The following is a 19480-nucleotide window of genomic DNA, read 5'->3' on the forward strand; positions in this document are numbered from 1 at the left end:
TAAAATAATTCTGTTCCATAGCATGTTAAGAGAATGACTTGGCACATCTTGCACTGAGAAAATGGCTCCCCAAAAGGTGGTGTTTCCCCAGGCTGGCTGGACATTTGGAAAGCAAGTGCCATCCAAGCAAGGTGTCTAGACTACCTTTACTCAGTATGGGGCACAGGAGGACTCATTCTGAATGTTTAACATAGGTTAGATAAATCATGCCCTAAAAATACTTGTTTTTTCCCCTTATTGCCTTATAAAGGGTGAAGACAAATAACCGCAACATAAGCACATACCCCAAATATGCGTAAAGAAAAGGGAGATGAACCATCTCCACAGTGTCTGTGTTATAATAGTTCTAGTATCTGAAAGAAGATATGGTAAAAGGAAGTATCAGGGGCAGAGGTGGATAGAAAGAAGCAGGAGAGAGGATAAAGGACAGCACATCTAGCCTATCATGTAGCTCATACATGCCACATCAGGCAGTAAAAAAAAAAAAAAAAGAAAAAAGCATGTGTGTATGTGTGTGTTAGAACATCCTCTGGCTAGTTAATCTGCATCTCATTAAGCAGCTTAGACAACTTTTCAAGTTTCTAAACCGAAACGCTTGCTCTGCTCCTCCTTTTCTGCCAAAGCATGCTCCTAGAATTGTGCTTTTGGGCATCAGAAGCATATGGAGCATCAGAGTAAGCTATGTTGCTCCAGCATCTGAATATCCAGCAACTCCCATTTTGGCACCCCAAAAAAAAAAAGAGGCAAGATTTTTCAGGAAGCGCCGTTTCTATTTTGACAACCTAAAGTGTCAAATTTAGTTCCTGTGTGAAAAGTGAATGCTCGTGACAATCCGAACCTCTTTTTCGCTCGTCACCAGGCGCTGCTGAGCTACATCCCCCATGACCCCACCGCCGCCGCAGGACGAGCACCAGCCCAGGTGGGCCAAGGTGCTCTTGACTCCAGGCCTGCCAGGCATTCAGAGCTGCCGAATTCACACCTCTCTCAGCCCCTCGGCCCACCTGCACGCCTCTCCTCAGACGCTGGCACCATGAGGCTGAAGGGAGACCTTCTCCCTCTCTGCAACTGTCTGAAAGGAGGGTGTAGAGAGGTGGGGGGTTGGTCTCTTCTCCCAAGTAACAGGCAATAAGACAAGGGGAAATGGCCTCAAGTTGCGCCAGGGGAGGTTTAGATTGGATATTAGGAAAAAATTTTTACACTGAAAGGGTTATTAAGCATTGGAACATGCTGCCCAGGGAAGCGGTTGAGGCACCATCCCTTGAGGTATTTAAAAGATGGGCAGACATAGTGCTTAGACATACGGTTTAGATTAGTGATGGTTTTTGTCAGAGTTAGGCTCATGGTTGGACTAGATGATCTGAACGGTCCCTTCCCAGCTGGGCGATTCTACGATTCTGTATAACCCCGGTGGCTGGGGGAGAAACTGCCACTTACTGATGTCCCCTCCCGCAGGCACTGGCAGCTAGAGGGGAAACTGAAGGTGAGGGGGGGTCGCAGCCCCTCACTGACGTCCCGAGATGGCGGCGCTCAGGCCGAGGCACGGCGCCTCACGCCGGCCCGGACGCCTCGCCTGACGTCACTTCCCGCCCGCGCACCGCCCTTAACGGCCGTCCGCCAACGGCTGCTTTTCCCCCATGGCGGCCGCGGCGGCGGCCGGGGGGGTAGGCGGCGGCGGCGGCTCGGCGGCGCTGGGCGACAGTGGTGCCATCGACTACTCGGTGCACGAAGCGTGGAACGAGGCCACCAACGTGTACCTGCTGGTGGTGCTGGCCAGCCTGGCCCTCCTCGTCTACGCCCGCCGGTGAGGGAGGAAAGGGGGGGCGGTGGGAGGCGGGGCGAGGGCTCCCGCCGGACAGCGGCCGCGCCGGCCCCACGTGTAGCCGGGCCGGGCCTCTCACCGCCTTGCTCCCGTCGCAGGAACAAGAGGAGGATCATGCGCATCTTCACCCTGCCCCCGGCCGCCGAGACGCCGCCCGAGCCCAACTTCTACGACAGCATGAAGAAGATCCGCCTGCGGCAGCAGCTGGAGATGTACTCTATCGGTGAGTCAACGGAGAGAGGGGGCTCCCCTGGGCCCGTGGGGTTACTGGGGACGGTTCCTGCGGGGGTGGCCTCCAGCCGGCCTGTCCCACTGCGGTGGGGACCTGTGGCACCCCGCGAGCAGGGGTTCTGCCGGAGCGTGGGGCACAGGACTGAGGTGTGAGGGAGCGGCCGTGCGAGTCTCTTCTAGCTGACAAAACGAATCCGATGGTGAAGTTAAAGAGAGCTGGGAATGTCTGACTATTGTCAAAACGTGGAAGGATTTGTAAAAGTTGAGAGGACTGTGGAATTGCAAGTAATTCAACTTCATACACTGAAAATAAATGAGAATTTTACTGTACCAATATGTGTTGCCACTCCTGTCTTAATGTTGAAGGTCAGGATGGAGGTAGGAAAGGGCCCCATGCCTCTGATGTTCCAGAGGTCCAGTTCAGAGAAACACCTGTACTTGCTTCACTTCTGCCATACATGCATGCCTAGAGGGAATACATGCAAGAAATAAGTTAATGAATTGAAACCACCTTTTAAATGTAAAGATTTAATATAAAGACTCTTAAGCCAGGCCATTGCATTCTGTAGGAAGCAGATCCTTTTTTGTTCCTACAGAGTAATGCCTGCTGGCATTCATTGTTGGTGTTTGTTCCACCACACACAACTCTTTGATCTCCCTTTGCCTTGCTAACCAGATTAATTTTGAAGTCAATGTAGTTGTTAGCTTGTGGCTTGTATATTGTGGAGGAGATGAGTGATGTGGAGATCAACTTTGTGACTAACAAGTCGCTCAGGTCATCTGTAGCCATAGTCTTTAATTTTTTTTTAAATGAAAGGACCTGAACAGAATCATAGTTTTCTGCCATTAATTTACTGATGTTTTGCTATGACCCCACTGTTCAGCCTTTCCAAGGCCATGCACTAAAGGACTAGTTCCACGTGGTGAGTCGAACTTCCCCTTGTGTGGCTAAGTGGTGAAATGACATTCTCCAAGTCTGTTTCTTGATTGTTGTCTTATTTATACATGTGTATATATATAGATATGTATACAGGCACACACATATATATGCATGTATATAATAAATGGTATAATTGGTGTTGATCGGTGTTTCTTTTTTTCAGCAAGGAAGTATGAACAACAGCAGCAGCAGCCACCAAAACAGACTGAAAGCGTACAGCTCTCAGTGGAGTGAAGCCCACAGTTGTAGCAACTCAGGGTTTATTTCCAGTGCTGATAAGAGTCAGTGTGGAGCTATCTTCAAGGCCTCTTAATTGATACATAGCTAAAGGCAAGGGGTAAAGGAAGGGGACTCTCCTAAAAAATTTTGTTCTCAGAGCCCCATGAAGTAAACTGAGTGCCTACTGAAACATTGAGCATGAAAGTACCCAACACAGGACAGACCTGCTCAGAGAAACCTCCGAAGGTAGAGAAGTGCAGTCTTACCAATATTTTAAATTATTTCTCTCTCTGCCAGCACCTTGGAAATCAGCTCCTACCTTTTCTGGTAACGGCACCCTAGGGAAAGTAAAGCAGTACCTATCTGCTGGGAAACCTTTTTGTTTCTTGATCACACAGTGCTGAATTTGCTGAATGATTTCAGTAAATGTGAGTGAAGATACTGTGGCCTTACTGCCTTGTGAAGGCGAACAAATAGCTCTGAGAGCCCAGCATGTTGCTGGCGGTAGCGCAGAGAGATTCTGCCCTCTCTGTTTATATGGAGGTTGCACGTGCAATACCGTGAACCTTTCCTGGAGAAGCTCTAAGAAGTACACGGTGAATTGGATGTCTAGAAGACACTTTAAGCCAATACGGTAACGTTAATAGCAAAGGTGGTTAGCGTAATTTAGCCAAATTGCTTTAAAGAATGGAACTGTCTATAAAAATTTGCATAAACAGAAAGATCATGGCTTATGCAGAAGAGACATCACACCCCAGTTACTTTATTTCTTTCTAGGTAAATCACAAACTCATTTAATTTAAAGAATACTGCATAAATCACTTCTTAATAAAAGCATCATGAAAACTACTTGAAGATGTATCCTGCTGTAATTCCTAACATCGCACGACTTGAGCGGTGAGCAGAACACTAACAAACCGCACACAGCGCTGGGGGCCTACGCCCAGAAGGAGGGTTTTTTTCCCCAATTCTGTGCTAAAATAGATGAAGCCTTGGGGCAGTGGTAAATAGCACTGCAGTTCCGAATCATCTGTACTGTAGGGACTGAAGCACGAACGGGGCCGCACCGACCCCGGCGGGAGGCGGCCAGGCGCGTGCGCCCCGGGGAAAGGGGCCCGTTGGGGTGAAGCCATCCGCGGCGGCGGCCCCTCCGGACACCTGCCCCGCCCGTCACCGGGAAAAACCGAAGCGCGGGGCAGAGGGAAGCGAGAGGCCGCGGGAACCCCGGGGCCCGCCCTCCCCCCGCGTCTCCCCCTTTTCCTTCCTACGCTACACCGTCCGTACGACGACCCGGCTGCGCGCCCTCTCCCCGGGGCTGCGCGGTATTTACACGGGACGGACGGACGCCCGGCCCGGCGGCGCAGCCCCTCTGCCCGCGTCCCCATCCATCCACCTCCCCCGGAAGCAGCGCCCCCCTCCCCTCCGCGCCGACCTCACTTCCTGCCGCCGCTTCCGCCTCCGGGCCGTGCCGTGCCGGCTGCCGCCGCCGCCGCTGCAGTTGTGAGGCCGGAGAGCGCCCGCCGGGCGGTGAGTGGGGGCCGCGGCGAGGCACGCGCGCGGGGGCGCCCCGCCCTCGCCCCTCCCCTCGCCCGGTTGGCGCGGGGTCGGGGGGGGGGCGCGGCGCGCGGTGGCGGCGCGCGGGGGGCCGTTGCGAGGCGGGAAGGGGCCGCCTGAGGAGAGAGCACGGGCGGCGGTGGGGAGGGGGCGACCGGGGCCGACTCCGGCTGCGCTTGAGGCTCCGGAGCGGGCTGTGGGACCGCCGGGCCGGGTGGGTTCCCCCTCCGTCCTCCGCGGGAGGGCTTTCCGTCTCCTGTGCCCGGCTTCAGCCCGACCCGGCGCCGTAGCGGCGTCCCGGCGCGGTGGTTGTAGCGGGAGCTCTGCCCGCCTTCCCAGCGGCCCGGCCCACCCCAGCGGTCAGCCGGCGAGGAGCCCTGCCTCATGGAGCATCTGCTGTCACGCTGGCCGGGGCTACTGTGCTCGGCAGCCATCCGGTGCGGCCCCGCGCGCTTCAATAAAGCAGCGTGTCAGAACGAAACCCTTTTCTCCGGCTTCCTAAACCCGGCCGTCTGTAACTAGTAATTTTACAATTTTCCTCACAGCCGAGCTGGAAGCACTGTGAAGCGCATAGAAATCTCAGGCGGCTCCCAGCTCCGCTTGTATTCGTGGACCTGAGGTAGCAGCACAAGTATTTCACCAACTTACCTGTAGAGACAAAACGTGTTTAAGGAGAGGCAACCAAAGCTAAAGCTTCTCCGGGGCACGTGCCTTTCGCATTTGCCTAGCGCGTTTGCATGAGAAGAATGGTGCTTGAACCATGAGCGACCGGCAGGTAGTGGTTTCTTTTCCTGACCTAAGTGCAGTTATCGAAGTTCTGTCCTAGCAAAACTATACCCTGTTTTGTTGCGAGTTTTTATATTTTAGTTTTGCCATACAAGTATGCTTTGGAATGGAAAGTGCAGCCACCTTTTGAAATTTTACTTCAAATTTCTGCAGTGATCTTTACTCATTAATTCATGATATTGCATGTAGAAATAAAGTGCTTTCTTTAATTGGTAGTAAAAAATTGGTGAATAAAAGCAAAGGCAGATAAGGTAGAGACAGTAGATCTATTTTTTTATGTTCATTTGCACTAGTTGGGCTTGTAGGCATGAGCAGGAACAGATTCTCAAACTCTTGTGGACCTTTGTTCATGCTGAATTATTAGATGTCTTGGATGGGGAAAGCTTGCGACCTTTAAAAAAATTGTGCCAAAGTTATCTTTAGTCGCGTTTATTTTTGAGAATGCTGTACAGAGGCAAATCTTACTAGCTTACCCAATGCTGTTTAAAAAGCTGTGTATGATATGTAGATTTAGTGGTGTCTGATCGCACAAAGGGTGCGAGGGAAGGCTTTCAAAGCAGTTAAAACTTTGCATATGTAAGATACCGCAAAAAAGCGTTAGCAAGTTGCTCTCAATTATAACTCGGATGTTGTTGAGAATCTGACCGCTCTGTTGTGTCCATGGGAGCTGCTGAACAGTCAGATCTTTGTAAATGCAGTTTTCAGATGAAGTTACAACCATGACTCTCTAATCTTATGCGAAAACTATAATCTTCTGCTAAGTGGTGGAAAAGTTACCTCTCTCTTCATAACTAAAATGTGGCTGGCTAGGTTTTATACTCAGTGCAGCTCAGAAAATCAAAGCTTTTCAGATAGAGCTTTATAAATTCTGTGACAAGGCTCAAGAGGGTCTTACATATTTCTAAGCTATGAGTGTGGCTGTGTTTAAAGCTGGAGTTGTAAACTCTGTGGGCCTTCTTGTGAAAGTATCTTCCCCCGTGCCATGAGCATTTTGAGTTTCAGTCCAGTGTTACATGCTCGGATAGTATGAACTGGCATGTGCCGTCTGAGCCCAGATGACAACGTAGCCTGTAGCAGCTGCTGTGGTGTGTTACAGCCATAAGAGTTACAAATTTCAGCAGAGTGACACTCGGGTGGTGCTAAACTTGTTCTCAAACTTCCTTCTTTCTGCCTCCCGGTCTGTCAAGAAGACCCTCAGGGGAAGCCTTTGCTGTGCCACTTGTACCGCTGACGCCAAGTAGAAACTCTGAAAATAGGGAGAGTATCCCAGTGCCTTTGTCCAAGGTTGGTTTGCCAAGAAGTTTCTTCAGCGCAATGCAAAATTATTCATTGAGAATATTCTAACCTATGATGAATCTTTATGTAATTTGCATTTTGCATATATGATTAAGCAGCATTGGCCAAAAGCCTGGTGACAGCACAGGGCTCTGGAATGTCTCCCTGTTGCCTGGGCAGTTTATTCACGTTAGCTTACTTTTGTGAGCATAATCGTTCCTTTTAAAGTCCTCCTGAACTCGGGAGTGCCGCTGCTATTGAGCAAGCTGAAATTATACACGCTGCAGAGGGAAAGGTGGGGATGTTGCAACTTAACCTCTCTTTCGAAGGAATTTTTGCCCCAGCCCTAATTTCTACATTAAAGAGATTGAAAATTGTCACTACGTGCCTTCTTCAACAGAGAAGAAGCATCTTGTTGGAAAACGTGCTATTAACTCCATGATGTCTTTGGCCTGTTATGCCTAAAGAGCAATGGTGTTTGGAGGAGGCTTGCTGACAAAGCACGCTCTTCAGTCATGGTTGCGTATGTTCTGAATCGGAAGTAGCAATCAAAAGGCGTTCCCTTTGCCCTCCGAATGCTTAAACCGTGTTTTAGTCATGGTAAGGAACCTGGGTGTTGTCACCTAGTTTATTAACATAGTCGCTCACACAAAAAGGCAGCACTTGTTCTTGTCCTTGAGACAGGGCTGCCACTGAAGAGCAGAAGGTTTCAGTGCCTCGGGCCCCTGAGAAAGGAGGTAAGATCCTTTGCTTTGCAGCCCTGTTTCTGTTGTGGCATAAGAGTTAAGGGCTAAGAACAAGTTTCTTGTAGTCTAACAAGCTCTGTCAGAAATTGGTGTTGCCTGGGTCGGCAGGACTCCCTGCTGACGAAGGGACAGGTACTGAGTATGACCAGAGATAATGACTGCTGGCAGAACACCCCAAAGCCAGTGCGAATGTCCCATGAGAAATCTGATATCGGGGAGCAGAAATCAGTACTACTTCTGTAACAGAAGACAAGAAGGGAGGAGGAAAAAACCAACACCTTGTGTTAAGAGCAAAAGGCTCAGGATGTCTTTAGGCAGGAAAAATCCTGCCTTAATAACTCCTTTTTCCAACTCCCAGAAAAAAAAAAAAAAGGCTGATAAAACTTCTCAGTGTTCAGTTGTCTCTGTGAAATCTGTGCTTACAAGGAAAAGGCTAAGGACCTTTTTAAGAATGAAGGTGCTTTGCCTGCTTTTTGCAAGGAATGTCTAAGCTTTGGGTGTTACTTTAATAAAAATAATTCCTGATCTTTTTATGGAATATCTGAACTCTGGGCGTTACTTTAATAAAAATAACTCCAAACTCCAAGATTAACAGAATTACTAAAAGGAGTTAGTTCTCAATGAGAAAAACAATAAACTGAATTTGGAATTTCTGAACCAAGCCCTCGAAGGCAATTTGTGGCAAAACTCCAGAAAAAGAAAAAAAGAATCTCAATTTTATAAAATAGCCATATATCTTCTTTCTCAGTTATAGCCAGGCACTGCTTTGAAAATTGATTCTCCCCTCAGAGAGGCCTTGGAATGAGGTGTTTTAGGAGAACTGGGTATAATTTTAATCTAACAGTAAAATGTGTTAATGATCTTAAAAATCTTGCTGCTCAAATCAGGGATTTGCTGAAATTGGAGTCTGAGAAAATACCTTACATTTTCACTTCTGAAGACAAACTTAGCTCCTGAGTCTGTGAAGGAGTAGTCCCCTTCGGTTCCCGCCAGGCTGTCAGTCTTGCTGGAACTGGTGATGTATACATCCGTGATGTATAAAGGCACGAGTGGGTCTATGGCTTGCTCCTGAGAAAGACCGCGGTTTGGACAAGATTATAGAAACATTGTCTTTTTTGTAATGGAATAGAAGGAGTATTTTGAAAAGACTCGCCTGGCAGGAGGGCTGTATTACTTTCCAAAATATCCTCTGGATCATCCTGAAAATATAGTTTGGAATATGCTCTTGACTGACAGCGTAGGGTGGGAAGCATAAATTCCTGAACAGGAAAAGATGTACGTTGGTTGTGCAATGGGAGACTCCATGTGATCTCGTTATTTATGGCACTCCTCTCAGATCTCTTTCTGGGATTCGAACAGCTGCTGTGAACTTTACCCAGCAGAGAGTAGTTGGTATGTTTGAACGACTCTATTTTGCCGTTGCTCAGATCGTGGTGTACACTCCGATGAGCAACATTAGAACCAACTTCTGAGAGTGACACTGGTGGTAAAAACAGAGCAGAACTTAGGGAACCCTTCTACTCGTTGATGAAAAGCTTGAAGGGGAAAAAAAAGTAAGAATATCATCTTCCATAGCTTTGGTTGGTGGACACCAGGGAGTGATAGTTGAAGGCGTCCAATTTCTTTATACTGTAATATGGAAGGAAGGGTGGACTGCTTTTTCTTTTCAGAGGCAAGGTTGGAAGGGTAGAGGCAGAGGTACGGGCTTTTTCAATCTTACCTCTTTTCTTCATGACCATCTTGTTAAATGGCAGCAACGTTTTTTTTCAGCAAATTGCCTTCACTTTGGTAATGAGCTGTGGCTCGTTGTGCGTTTTGGTATGTGGCAGTGCCATTGCTAAATAGATCCAAATCTACAGCCAGATAAGGCTTGGAATAACTGGTGTTCTTAGCTCAACTAAATAACCAAGTTCACATGATCTGTAAGTGGCCAGTGGATTTTTTCTTAGGCAAAGTATGTACTGCTTGTATTGCACATTTATTCGAAGCTAATTTTAGCACAGCAGATTGAGAATTCTAGCAGCCAAAAATACCTTTGAGTCCATTAAAAGATTTCCTTACCCAAACTCCATTTTTATGTGTGACAAACAGAAAATATCTCATCTTTTTGACTTCGTATTCAGTAACAATCCAAAAGTGGTGAAAGCGTTGCACTCGAGGCCTCCAAGATTACTTCTGCTACTGCTGATGGGAGAATTGTTCTCTATCATTACTGTCTTCTCTTTCAACCTCAGCAAATCCTGAAATGCCAAAGGCAAACCACTTGATGGCTGATCAGAGGTCCTGGAGATGCTGGTATGGCACTGCTCTGAAACTTGTGGCTTGGACCTCTGTTTGAGCGTTGCCTAAGAGCATTGTAGAAGTTACTCTGACCAGTGTGTTGTCTTTACACACGTGAGACAGAAGAACAGGAAAGTGTATATGGCCTCTTAGGAAGAAAGTATTAAGATCATCGCTCTGGAGCAGAGTTCCTAAAACTGCTGCGTAACTATTAAACAGCATGGGGAGGTCACTGGGAAGTATACCATGGGACAATTTGACAGCCATGAGACTTGTGATTTTTATTGACTCTGATCAGTATATGATACTCAAATAGACAAAGTTGTATGTGGTTGCATTACTTAATGAGCTAACGCTTGGCAAAGTGTTGCCTGTTACCAGTTCTGTTAGTGCTATTTTGATCATTAAAGAGCTCCATTTGTTTATGGACCGTGGGTTTAGACAGGAGTTTTCTCTTGACCGGTTGCTTGCCTGAGGATTATTCTAAAGAAGGATGAAATGGTGTAATTTTCTTTTTGGTTGAGGCAAAGTAGTACTCTCTTGCCATAATTCACCAGTTCCAAGCCCATAATCAAAACACTTGCGGTAAAACAGTGATGGCTATTTGTTGTTTCTCACAGATGCTCTAAAAACTTCGTCATCTCCTTGGGGGGCCATCTTCCCATGAGATATCAGCCAGCCCTACGTTTGGACCTGATCTTTGGGACTAAGAACCTGTGGCCTGGGGTCCAAAGTTCTCTTCTTTTCCCAGAGGCTAGGAGAAGAAAATGCAGCCCAAATAGTTACTGAAAGCAGGACTGTTTTGGGAAGACGAGAGGATCTAGAACCTCAAGTTTGCTTTAAGAGTCTCCCATCCTTGTCTGCTGCTTGCATAGATCATTATTTTTTTTTCAACAAGCTTGTTGAATGAAGGTGTGGCTTTGTCCCGCATGCCTCTTGCAAGCATTGTGTGAGCAGAAACAGCAGTGACTAATAGCACTGGAGCTTTAGTAAGTACTTAGCGTAATAATCATGGTGAATATGTCATGAGCTCATCCATAACAACGTAGGCTAACAGAGGAACCTGCATCCCACAGGAACATCAGCCATGAGCAAAATGGGATTGGTTTTTCTTGGTTGGACACTGTTGTTCTTTATCCAGGCATGGAGATGGGAATTCTTTGCTGAGAGGGAGAGGTTCCTGTGTGACTTGAAAAGCTCAGCATGGTATGCTTCCTGTCGGTTCCTTTATAACTAATTTTATCAGAATCTCAGGGGGGTTGAAGGCACACAACACAGGGCAAAACAGTTTGCTTATAAAGGTGGCAGCTCTGGAGTGGAAAGGATCAGAAAAGTGAGCTTGCAGGATCTGAAAGAGGGTAAGGTCTGGTGAAATTCTGGTGGAGCTGCCAGAAAGATCCTACCAGCAGATCCCAGAAGTTTAGCATATAGAAATGTTGCTGGATAACTGTTGCTAAGTTGTTGCCTTAAAGGCCCTCGGATTACGTTCCTGCTTTGTAACAGAGCACCGTATGGGATGGGAGTTTATGGTGCAAGCCAAGGGCTGGAGCCCTCAGAAGGGGAAGAGAGGTAGTTAATAGCTGTGCTAGTTCCCATAGTGCACAAACAAAGGCATGTTTAAGTGAAATTGAAAATCAGTACATTTGAAACCTGGCATAATTATACCACATGATATTGCTGAGGCCAAAAGTTTAGTCGGATTCCAAGCAGACCTGGACATTTATATATATAATGACAACATCCAGAGTTGCAGTAAATAGGATTAAAAATAAAATAAGCATATAAACCTTCACGCTAATTGATGAGGTCAGGAAGGAATTTCCCCTTTGGGTGAATTACATCATTGTTCACTACCTGAGCTGTTCCACCTTCTGAAGCATCTGGTCCCGATCACAGGAGGCAGGATTCTCAAACAGATGGACCAGCAATCTGACCTGTCGTGGCAGTGCTTAGCTTACCCTGCCTGGATAGAATCCTGTTGAAAGGGTTTGAGAAGAGTTTTCTTTTTTTTTTTTTTTTTTTAAGGATTTTATGAGGCCACTTGCACTGCAGTATGTGTCTATTTTTCCAGTTTCTTGTTGGCAAAAGAGGACAACTGTTGACCAAATGCCTTTAATGAATCCTGAGAAGTGCCTGCTGGCATGTCAGCAGCAGCCCACGTAAAGATGGAATTGAGATGGGCACACAAGGCATGGCTGTATTGCTCCGTAGATTAAAAAGTAGCTCTGTGAGCAGCTGAACTAGGGAGGATGAGTTTACTGCAGCTTTTTCAGTTTTGGTGTCACTGAGGTACCATAAACATCTTCCCTTCTTTCTTTCCATTATATAGCAATACTGTTAGCATCCCTGATTTTCCCAACAGCACAGTGTCTGAGCAGCCCCTCACTGCCCCGTAGTTTTTGTGTATATTTAATTAAAATATAATGTCTCGATGATTTTTGTGAACGAGGCATGTTGTTCAGGGGACTGCCTTGGTTATTTATTCTGCATCCCTGTTGTAGGAATTGAGCACCTGTGAAATCTCTATCCTTTTCCATCAGATCAGGTTGAAATTGGCCTTATAATTTACGTTTCTGTGCATGGGACAGTCAGTTGTGGTTATGTAACCCTTGTTTCCTCGGGAAACAAGGGAAAATATCAGTCTTCCAAGCAAGTTCCTGTGGAATACTTTTTCTCTGAAAGCAATTAGGTTCATGAACAGTTACAGCAAATAATTGAGGCATGTGTGCTTTTAAAACATGCCCTGTGTAATCTTAAGACTTTCCCCAAGGTATAAGGGAAAGGCTTCCTTGCCAAAATACTGTAATTGAGTTAACAGTCCAGGAGGTTGCTGTGTTTTGTTACTGAGCTACGAAATTCTTCTGCCAGTGTTGGCTGCTGTGAAGATCAAAGTTAGAAGTACCAGCCTGCCAGTAAATTGTCTCTTCAAAAGAAAACAGGAAATTCCTCGGTTGTTTCAGGTGACAGCCAGCGTCAGATCTTTTTGACAATTATTAATCTCTTTCTGCAGTTCTCTTTCTGCATTTAACAGTCATCAGCCTGGGTGCGTTGTAATCTGTACGGTGCATATGCTGAATGTAGACATCTGATTAACGAGTGAGGATGTCAATAATAAATTGAATTACTTGTCAGTTAATTTCTGATGCTCAGAGAGAATATGGAGTTATGATGAGTATGGAACAGTGAAATGGTAGTTTCTGCTTCTTGTGTACACTGATCATGGTAAAAGATTAAGAATCACTGTGGTATAAAATAATGGGATGGTTATCTGGACATGTTCTGGATGACTTGCTGACGGGATGTGTGTGGCTGCCTCGGCTTTTGTGCTCTGTAAGCTCTCGAAATCTGTGATAGTTGCCTTTCAGTTGCCTGAGTAGGCAATAGCATGTTTCTCAATAGTGGGCATGATCACTGAGGCGCAGGCTTTCAGGACTGTTTGCCTCCAAAACGCTTCTGAGGGTAAGGACTACTCCCAGAATTCAGAATATGTGTTTTTCTTTGACATATAATCCTTGCACAGCAAATACATTTCTGTCCGGTTACTTGACAGGTATTGTTTCTGCAATAACCAGAGCGTTGTCAGAGGGTTTCTCGCTTTGACTGTCCAAGGCTCAGTTATCTTCTGTACTGCAATGTGCAAGAACCAAAGCCAAGACTTTTTGTGCTCGGATGTGACTGTGTCCCTATGGCTGTCCCTCGTTTCTAGTGTAAGAGAGCAGGAACGGCCTGTTGTTTCGCTGGGAGGAGTTGGCGAAGGACTGTGCTGTCTTTCTGAGTGAAGTGTGCCCTGTGTATGGAGCATGCTGCTGTCAAGTGTGTTTGCAGAAGAAAAGGAGGATTTCAGATGGGACATGGAATTCTGAGAATTTGAGATGGTAGCTGATAAGAGGTAGGATCTGCTCTGCCTCTTCTAGGAAGAGATTTTGGTGCTAGTGTTTATTTAAAGATGGCCTTAACCCTAAAAGGGAGAGAGAAAATTACTTTCATGCTTCTGTCTGGCCGAGAGCTGGCTGGCAGAACAGCTTTGGTGCCTGCTTATCTGCCCTGAAGGCTTCATGGCCAGGGAGGCTGCAGAGATCATTTCTCCTGCACCTCCTCGTTCAGCGTTCGGGCAAAATCGTGAGGCAGGCAAATGGTTTGGGCTGCTTGTTTGGACACAAGATGGCTGTATCTCCATTTTGCGGATGAGTCATCCCTCTGCCTTTTTGTTGTTAGACTCTGAACAGTGTTGCTGTTGGCTTTGGGCCTGCTTGATCCCGAGTTTTGGATGGCAGAAACAGACAGGCAAGTCCGCTCCGCCACAACCCCAAATTTTATGACATGAGTCTGGGGACAAAGACACGTTGAAAGTACCTTAGGCCTTTGTTACCTTGTAGTTAAACTGCTGTAATGCAGAGAAAGCGTCTCCTCCGGTACCCGATTAAGTGTGTAAAAACACAAATGTACTGTGGAAGTTGCGTATATTAAGGAGCATTGGGGAAAGTAGACGAGAGGTTTACATCTTTGTTTTTCATCTCAGTTGAGGGCTAGAGCTCTACTTACTTGGACAAACGGGTCCTGGGTAAAGATAACTTGCATTGTTTTCGGTAGCAGATAAGTTAGTAGATGGGTCAGCGGTTTCTTTTAGTTGAGCTGGCTGCTGCACACTAGTTCTGCAAGCTTGGCACCCGACGATGTTTTGCACAGTATGTAAGGCTAGCTGGTACAGGATTTCTCCTGCTCATCATGTCAGGAATGGAGGTGCACATGGGAGATTTCATTGGTTACCCCCATTTTGGCAGGCAATGTTTACGTGCCTAGTTTGGCAAAAGTTTGCTTTTGCGAAAGGAAACTGATTTCCTAAAAGGAACTTGAACGAAAGTTGGGATTTTATTAAAGACACAGAGGCATATTATTATTCATCTTTCCTTGCTTCATCCCTGTGATGTTTCCTGTTTTGCTTCTTGAGATACAGGTGTCATGATGAGGAGCTTCTCAGAAACAGAAGTGGATGATGAGTGGAGATGAAGAAATCATACATTTAAGAAGTTGGCTCAAGTTTCCGTTACAGGCATGGAAAGTTTCTGAGACCAAGCCATGTGAGAAGAACATGAGTAAAGAAGAGGGAGATGTAGACCCAGACTTTCTAGAAGGGATTGCAGGATTTGAGAGGACGCTGCGCTAACTTCACGTAGTTTGCTTGCTTATTCATTTACCTGCGCCCCTGGATTGTAATACTTTGTTTGCATATCTGTTTGGAAGTTGAAAAATCCCCTCACATCTGTGTCTTTAATATAATCATGGCTTCAAACTTGTTTTAGGAAGAGCAGAACGTTGCTGTAGTTTTTATTTGTGGATTAGATAGCTTTGTATTTGAAATCAGTTTTGGTTTTTTGTAGAAAACTACAGTGAATGTGGAAAAGATCAGACCATGACCACTACAAAACGGGAAATCACAGGTTTTGCTTGCCTTTAATAAACAGCCTTTGCATAAAGAGTATGACAGGTGCATAGGTAAAAGAAAAAAAAAAGAGTAGTTAGCCCTCTAATTTGAGTGTTTTTATGCTGTCCTTAGACAGATGTCAGATTCAAATATTAATTGGTTCAATCTTTTTTTATTTGACTGTTGGTCACAAAAATTTTCCAGGTAGGAAAGGATTCTTGGCAGGGCTGTGGGGTTTTACATGCAGCTTAATTTGTTTTGAGTTAGGGGAGAGCTTTTTAGAAACGTAGGGTTTTTTTAACATCTTGGCTGTTAGGTGAAGTATCTCCAAGGAAATACTAGCCATGCAGTCCAGCAAGTTACAGTGCTGTGAATAGACTTACTTTTAGTAAGTCTCTGATAAGGAGTTACTAAGACTTTGACATATATGCCTTTAAAATTTTAAAATTAAATGTAGTTTCCTATATTGGACAGTGTTGCTGGTAGAGGCAAAGAGCATCTTTATTTTTCTTACAAACTCTTATCTGTTGTTTTACCCTTAATAAAAGGCTATGGCTATTTTTGCATACTGGCCGAATATTTGGCCTTTAAGGGTATATAATTAGTTGGAAGAGTAAAAGCAGTTGTTCACGGACTGTTTTTCTAATTAAAATAGTTTGAAATCATATAATTTTAGTTTCTTCCGAATAGATATGATTAGTGTGTTGGAAATACTTTTACAGTGGATATAAAGGGAACAGTTGAGAGACAGTGGCTGAGAATGTGTTCAGCTATTTTTGTAGCTAACAGTTCTATTTTTTTCAGTCTCTTTACTTAGATATTTTGGTATAATTTAGCAGCTAAATTACATTTGGATACAAAAACTATTTGCACTTAGTAATATTTATATTTTAAAATAGATATTACTGTACTAATTGATAAGTAAATCGCAATGAATGTGAGAAAATCCTGGCCTATGTTATTACTTTGATAGAAATTTGAATATGGGATAGTATTGTTTGTACCATATAAAAATGTTTTCATGGATTATTAGCTGCTGAAACTGAAATCAATAAACTTTAGTTACTGTTGTTGACTGGAACAAGTAAATCTGCACACTTCTGTTTTCTTCGTATTACCTGTGCCTCTACGTTCACCTAGTGTTTCTTCCAGCATTACTCCTTTCATAGTATTTGCTTTTTTTAGATTCACCCATGAGGCACTCTCGGTGTGGGTTTTTGCATGTTTATATGGAAGACTTTCTTGATGGAGAACTGTGCCTCTGAGTTTGTGCAATTACTTTGTTTTCTGAATAAACCCTAGAGAATCCCAGACAAAATAAAATCCCAGGATTAGTCGAGTAGCCAGTGGGCCAGTTTGTAATTTTTTTCATATTTTAAATATATTTGTCAGTAACTGATGATTGTATTTTAAAGTAGGTACAGAATAGTCTTCTGCACACCTGAATTTCACGTTAGATAGGGACACCAGGTATCCTAGGTTGAATGAATATTAATGAACAGTGTGGTCTATGTTCTGGTTTACTTTGGAGAATGGTTGACAAATTTTTAAAACTGGAAAGGATTATGTTTATTTTAAACCCCTGGTACTTCAGATTTGAAAGAAACAAACTTGTAATATAGCCCAAATTTATTGTAAACTGTTTAGTTATTTGTATTAAATGAAATGACTCAAAGGAGTTCGTGTCTGCTGAAGATTTAAAGAAAACAAAATCAAATTGCGGGAGATAATTGGTTAAAAGCTTGGAGACAGTGTTGATTGAAATATTAAGCCCATTTGGGGAGTAGTGTATTCCACTGCTTCAGAGCAACTGTTTTCTTCACATTATTTTATTCATTGGATTTAATTCAACATCTGGTTAATTCAAGGCTGAGAGACTGATTGACAGTTGAAAAAAAGGCATAATTGATTTTCCCTTTTTAACTTATGCGTAGAAGAGATAGAAGAGAAAACGACTTCTATGACTTCTGAAGGTCTTGGTGACCAGAAACAACCAGATGTTTATTAATTATGGATTCCTCGTTGAAAAGAATTTATTTTTTCCTGAGTATTCAGTGTTCTTTACATGATGATCCACTTGCTCGTTTGTTTTATGGATAACACTGAGTGATTTTTTCCTTATCAGTATGACAGAGGTAGACTGTGGTCCACTCCAGGTCTTGCAAGAAATGTGCTCCACGTGTGCTTCCATACTCCAGAGGACTCTCATTTCGTGGCATGGTTGTCATACCTGGCTGCTGTAGACTTAATTTTATTTATTTATTTACGTTCTTTTGTCCTTTTTTGCTTAATTTTTTCCCCGATACTTCAGCGCTCTGGGAATTTGCACCCTGCCTTGGAGTGGTGTGGCTCTTCTCTTGGTGCTTGTATGGGGCGGAGAGGTCTGTCAGTGCTGTGCCATTTTCTTGGTCATTCTCTAGGTCATTTTCTTCCAGGGAAACGCATAGGTGTAGGGAAGTCCCAATTCAAGCTGTGGTGGGCACAACAGGATCCTGGCACGGCTAGCTCTGATTCTCACCCTTCTCCAGAAAGGCGGGGAAGAAGGGAGAGTTCCTTGTGGAATCCCCTTTGCTATTCCTGACCTCTCAGCAGCATCCATGCTATCTTTCTTCCTCTGGGCAACTGCCGGGGTGCTGTAATGCACCACTATCACCAGCACAGCTCAGCTATAAACACCTTTTTAAGAGGGTGAGGCACATTAGCCGCTGGCCCTGTTTGCTGGTGCCATGTACTCAAAGAAATATCTTCTGCTACTTTAATGACTTTCTTTTCTCTTTATAGCCTCTGTGTCGGCAAGCGGAGAAATTCTATCTATTCCAGCTCTTGCTGCAGACGAATACACTCGTCAGTTCACTGGAGGCAATGTGTTATTCTGCTGGTACCTTTAGGAAGACTCTTTGTATTCCACCTAGATGTAGGCACTGGACCAGTAGGCACAAACGCCAGTGTTACCAGGGTTTGCTCCCAGGCTAGAAAAAGCCCAGGTAAAACATGGAGCCATCTCTCCATGAGCAGTAACTCATCTAAGGCAGAGAGAGTTCTTGACAATAAGATCCCTGACCAAGCCCACCGTATGGGGCTGGTTTGTAGGTCCAGTTTTTCTAAGATTTTCAGTGCTGATTCTCATACGGGAGAAGCATTGAAGTGCATCATTTTCCTTCATAGAGGGTAAAGCCTAGCTTTTCTTGACCTGCTTCACAGGACCACATGCCCTCAGTAAGTCCTCTTAGAGGTGTTCACTGAGCCAAGTACCCATCTATGGGACATTCTTTGGTGTGTTGCATTGGCGATGATTTAATTCCTGGACAATGTGATAAGTTTATTGGCCACCTGTTAGCTCCAGCAGCATTGTCAGCCTACAGCGAAGTAGCTGTGACGTTAACTCTGCCTTGTAGGTGGAGCTCAAGGTTTTTGCTTCACCATCGTGCTCCTCTTGTCTTCAGCAGCAAATGCTACAGGAGGTAGATGTGGACCAGTACGTGGACTCTGAAGAGCAGAGATAAGCAGCTGCTGGATTTTGGGGGGGAAACAGGCCTTTTAGTTGGCAGGTGCCATTCTTTGCATGGGCTCCATACAGAATTAGGCACAGTCAACAGCCTCCTGGTGTAATATTTGGCTCCTGTTCCTATGAAATGAAGCCAAGGTCACAGCTTTCATTGCTGTTTCCACCTTTATATCTTTATTAATGCAATGCTTATAGGAAAAAAAAAAAAGGCAGCAGAATTTCCATTGTCACAATGTATTGGCTTCATCTACTTCCACTTACCCCCATAGCCCTGGTCGGCACCTCTGAGTGTCATGGTCCCTCTTTGGTTGTGCCCCTGGTCCATTCCTCCTTTTGGCGTTCAGCTAGCTCATTTCAGCAGCAGTTGGTCGTCTGTCCTGCTGGCCACACCGATTTTGGAGGTTGCCAGTGAGAGACAGCCAATGTGGTTTGGCATGTTGATAGCAACTCTCTCACTCCAGCTCCCTTTGAAGAGAGAGAGTCATTGGACTCAGGGGAGCCCCAACCATCTCTTCTGGCTCAAGGGGAAAAGACTCCACAGCGGTTATTCTCTGAAACCCAAACCGGAATGGAAATGGCAGGCAATCTGGGGCTTGAGGTGTCAGGTTTCCTTTATCTGAAAAATTCACATTGTTGACTTTTGGCAACCGCACTCTGGCTTCTTACCAAGGAGATCTTTGCATAAGCCTCTGAATTTGCAAAA

The 19480-nt window shown here is 45.1% G+C and overlaps 3 protein-coding genes across 7 annotated transcripts in view; 2 read left to right on the top strand and 1 right to left on the bottom strand.

Annotated features, from left to right (window-relative positions):
- Positions 1–1223: 1223 nt before the first annotated feature.
- SMIM19 (small integral membrane protein 19) lies at positions 1224–16950 on the top strand. 2 transcript variants are annotated; one of them, XM_063337353.1, is made up of 3 exons: positions 1224–1801; positions 1918–2042; positions 14805–16950. In XM_063337353.1, the coding sequence occupies exons 1-3, from the start codon at positions 1635–1637 to the stop codon at positions 14855–14857; spliced, it is 345 nt and encodes a 114-aa protein (XP_063193423.1). In that variant the 5' UTR covers positions 1224–1634; the 3' UTR covers positions 14858–16950. The 2 variants fall into 2 exon arrangements, with proteins under 2 accessions (XP_063193423.1, XP_063193422.1); XM_063337352.1 differs by lacking the exon at positions 14805–16950 and adding an exon at positions 3154–4058 and having other exon boundaries at positions 1259–1801.
- LOC134516766 (basic salivary proline-rich protein 1-like) lies at positions 2379–5198 on the bottom strand. The gene is made up of 2 exons (XM_063337351.1): positions 4642–5198; positions 2379–2516 (listed from the first exon to the last, which is right to left on the bottom strand). The coding sequence occupies exon 1, from the start codon at positions 5195–5197 to the stop codon at positions 4643–4645; it is 555 nt and encodes a 184-aa protein (XP_063193421.1). The 5' UTR covers position 5198; the 3' UTR covers positions 2379–2516; position 4642.
- The window catches only part of SLC20A2 (solute carrier family 20 member 2), a 58046-nt gene continuing 43182 nt past the window's right edge, over positions 4617–19480 (top strand). For 3 of the 4 annotated variants that reach the window (XM_063337342.1, XM_063337345.1, XM_063337347.1), the window contains exon 1: positions 4617–4736. The gene's annotated coding sequence lies outside the window, so the exon portion shown is untranslated. Of the gene's footprint in view, positions 4737–5523; positions 5539–19480 lie in introns of those variants that run through there. The other variant, XM_063337344.1, reaches the window with a different exon arrangement.

This window comes from Chroicocephalus ridibundus, chromosome 5 (genome assembly GCF_963924245.1).
Source record: "Chroicocephalus ridibundus chromosome 5, bChrRid1.1, whole genome shotgun sequence".
NCBI classification, from domain to species: domain Eukaryota; kingdom Metazoa; phylum Chordata; class Aves; order Charadriiformes; family Laridae; genus Chroicocephalus; species Chroicocephalus ridibundus.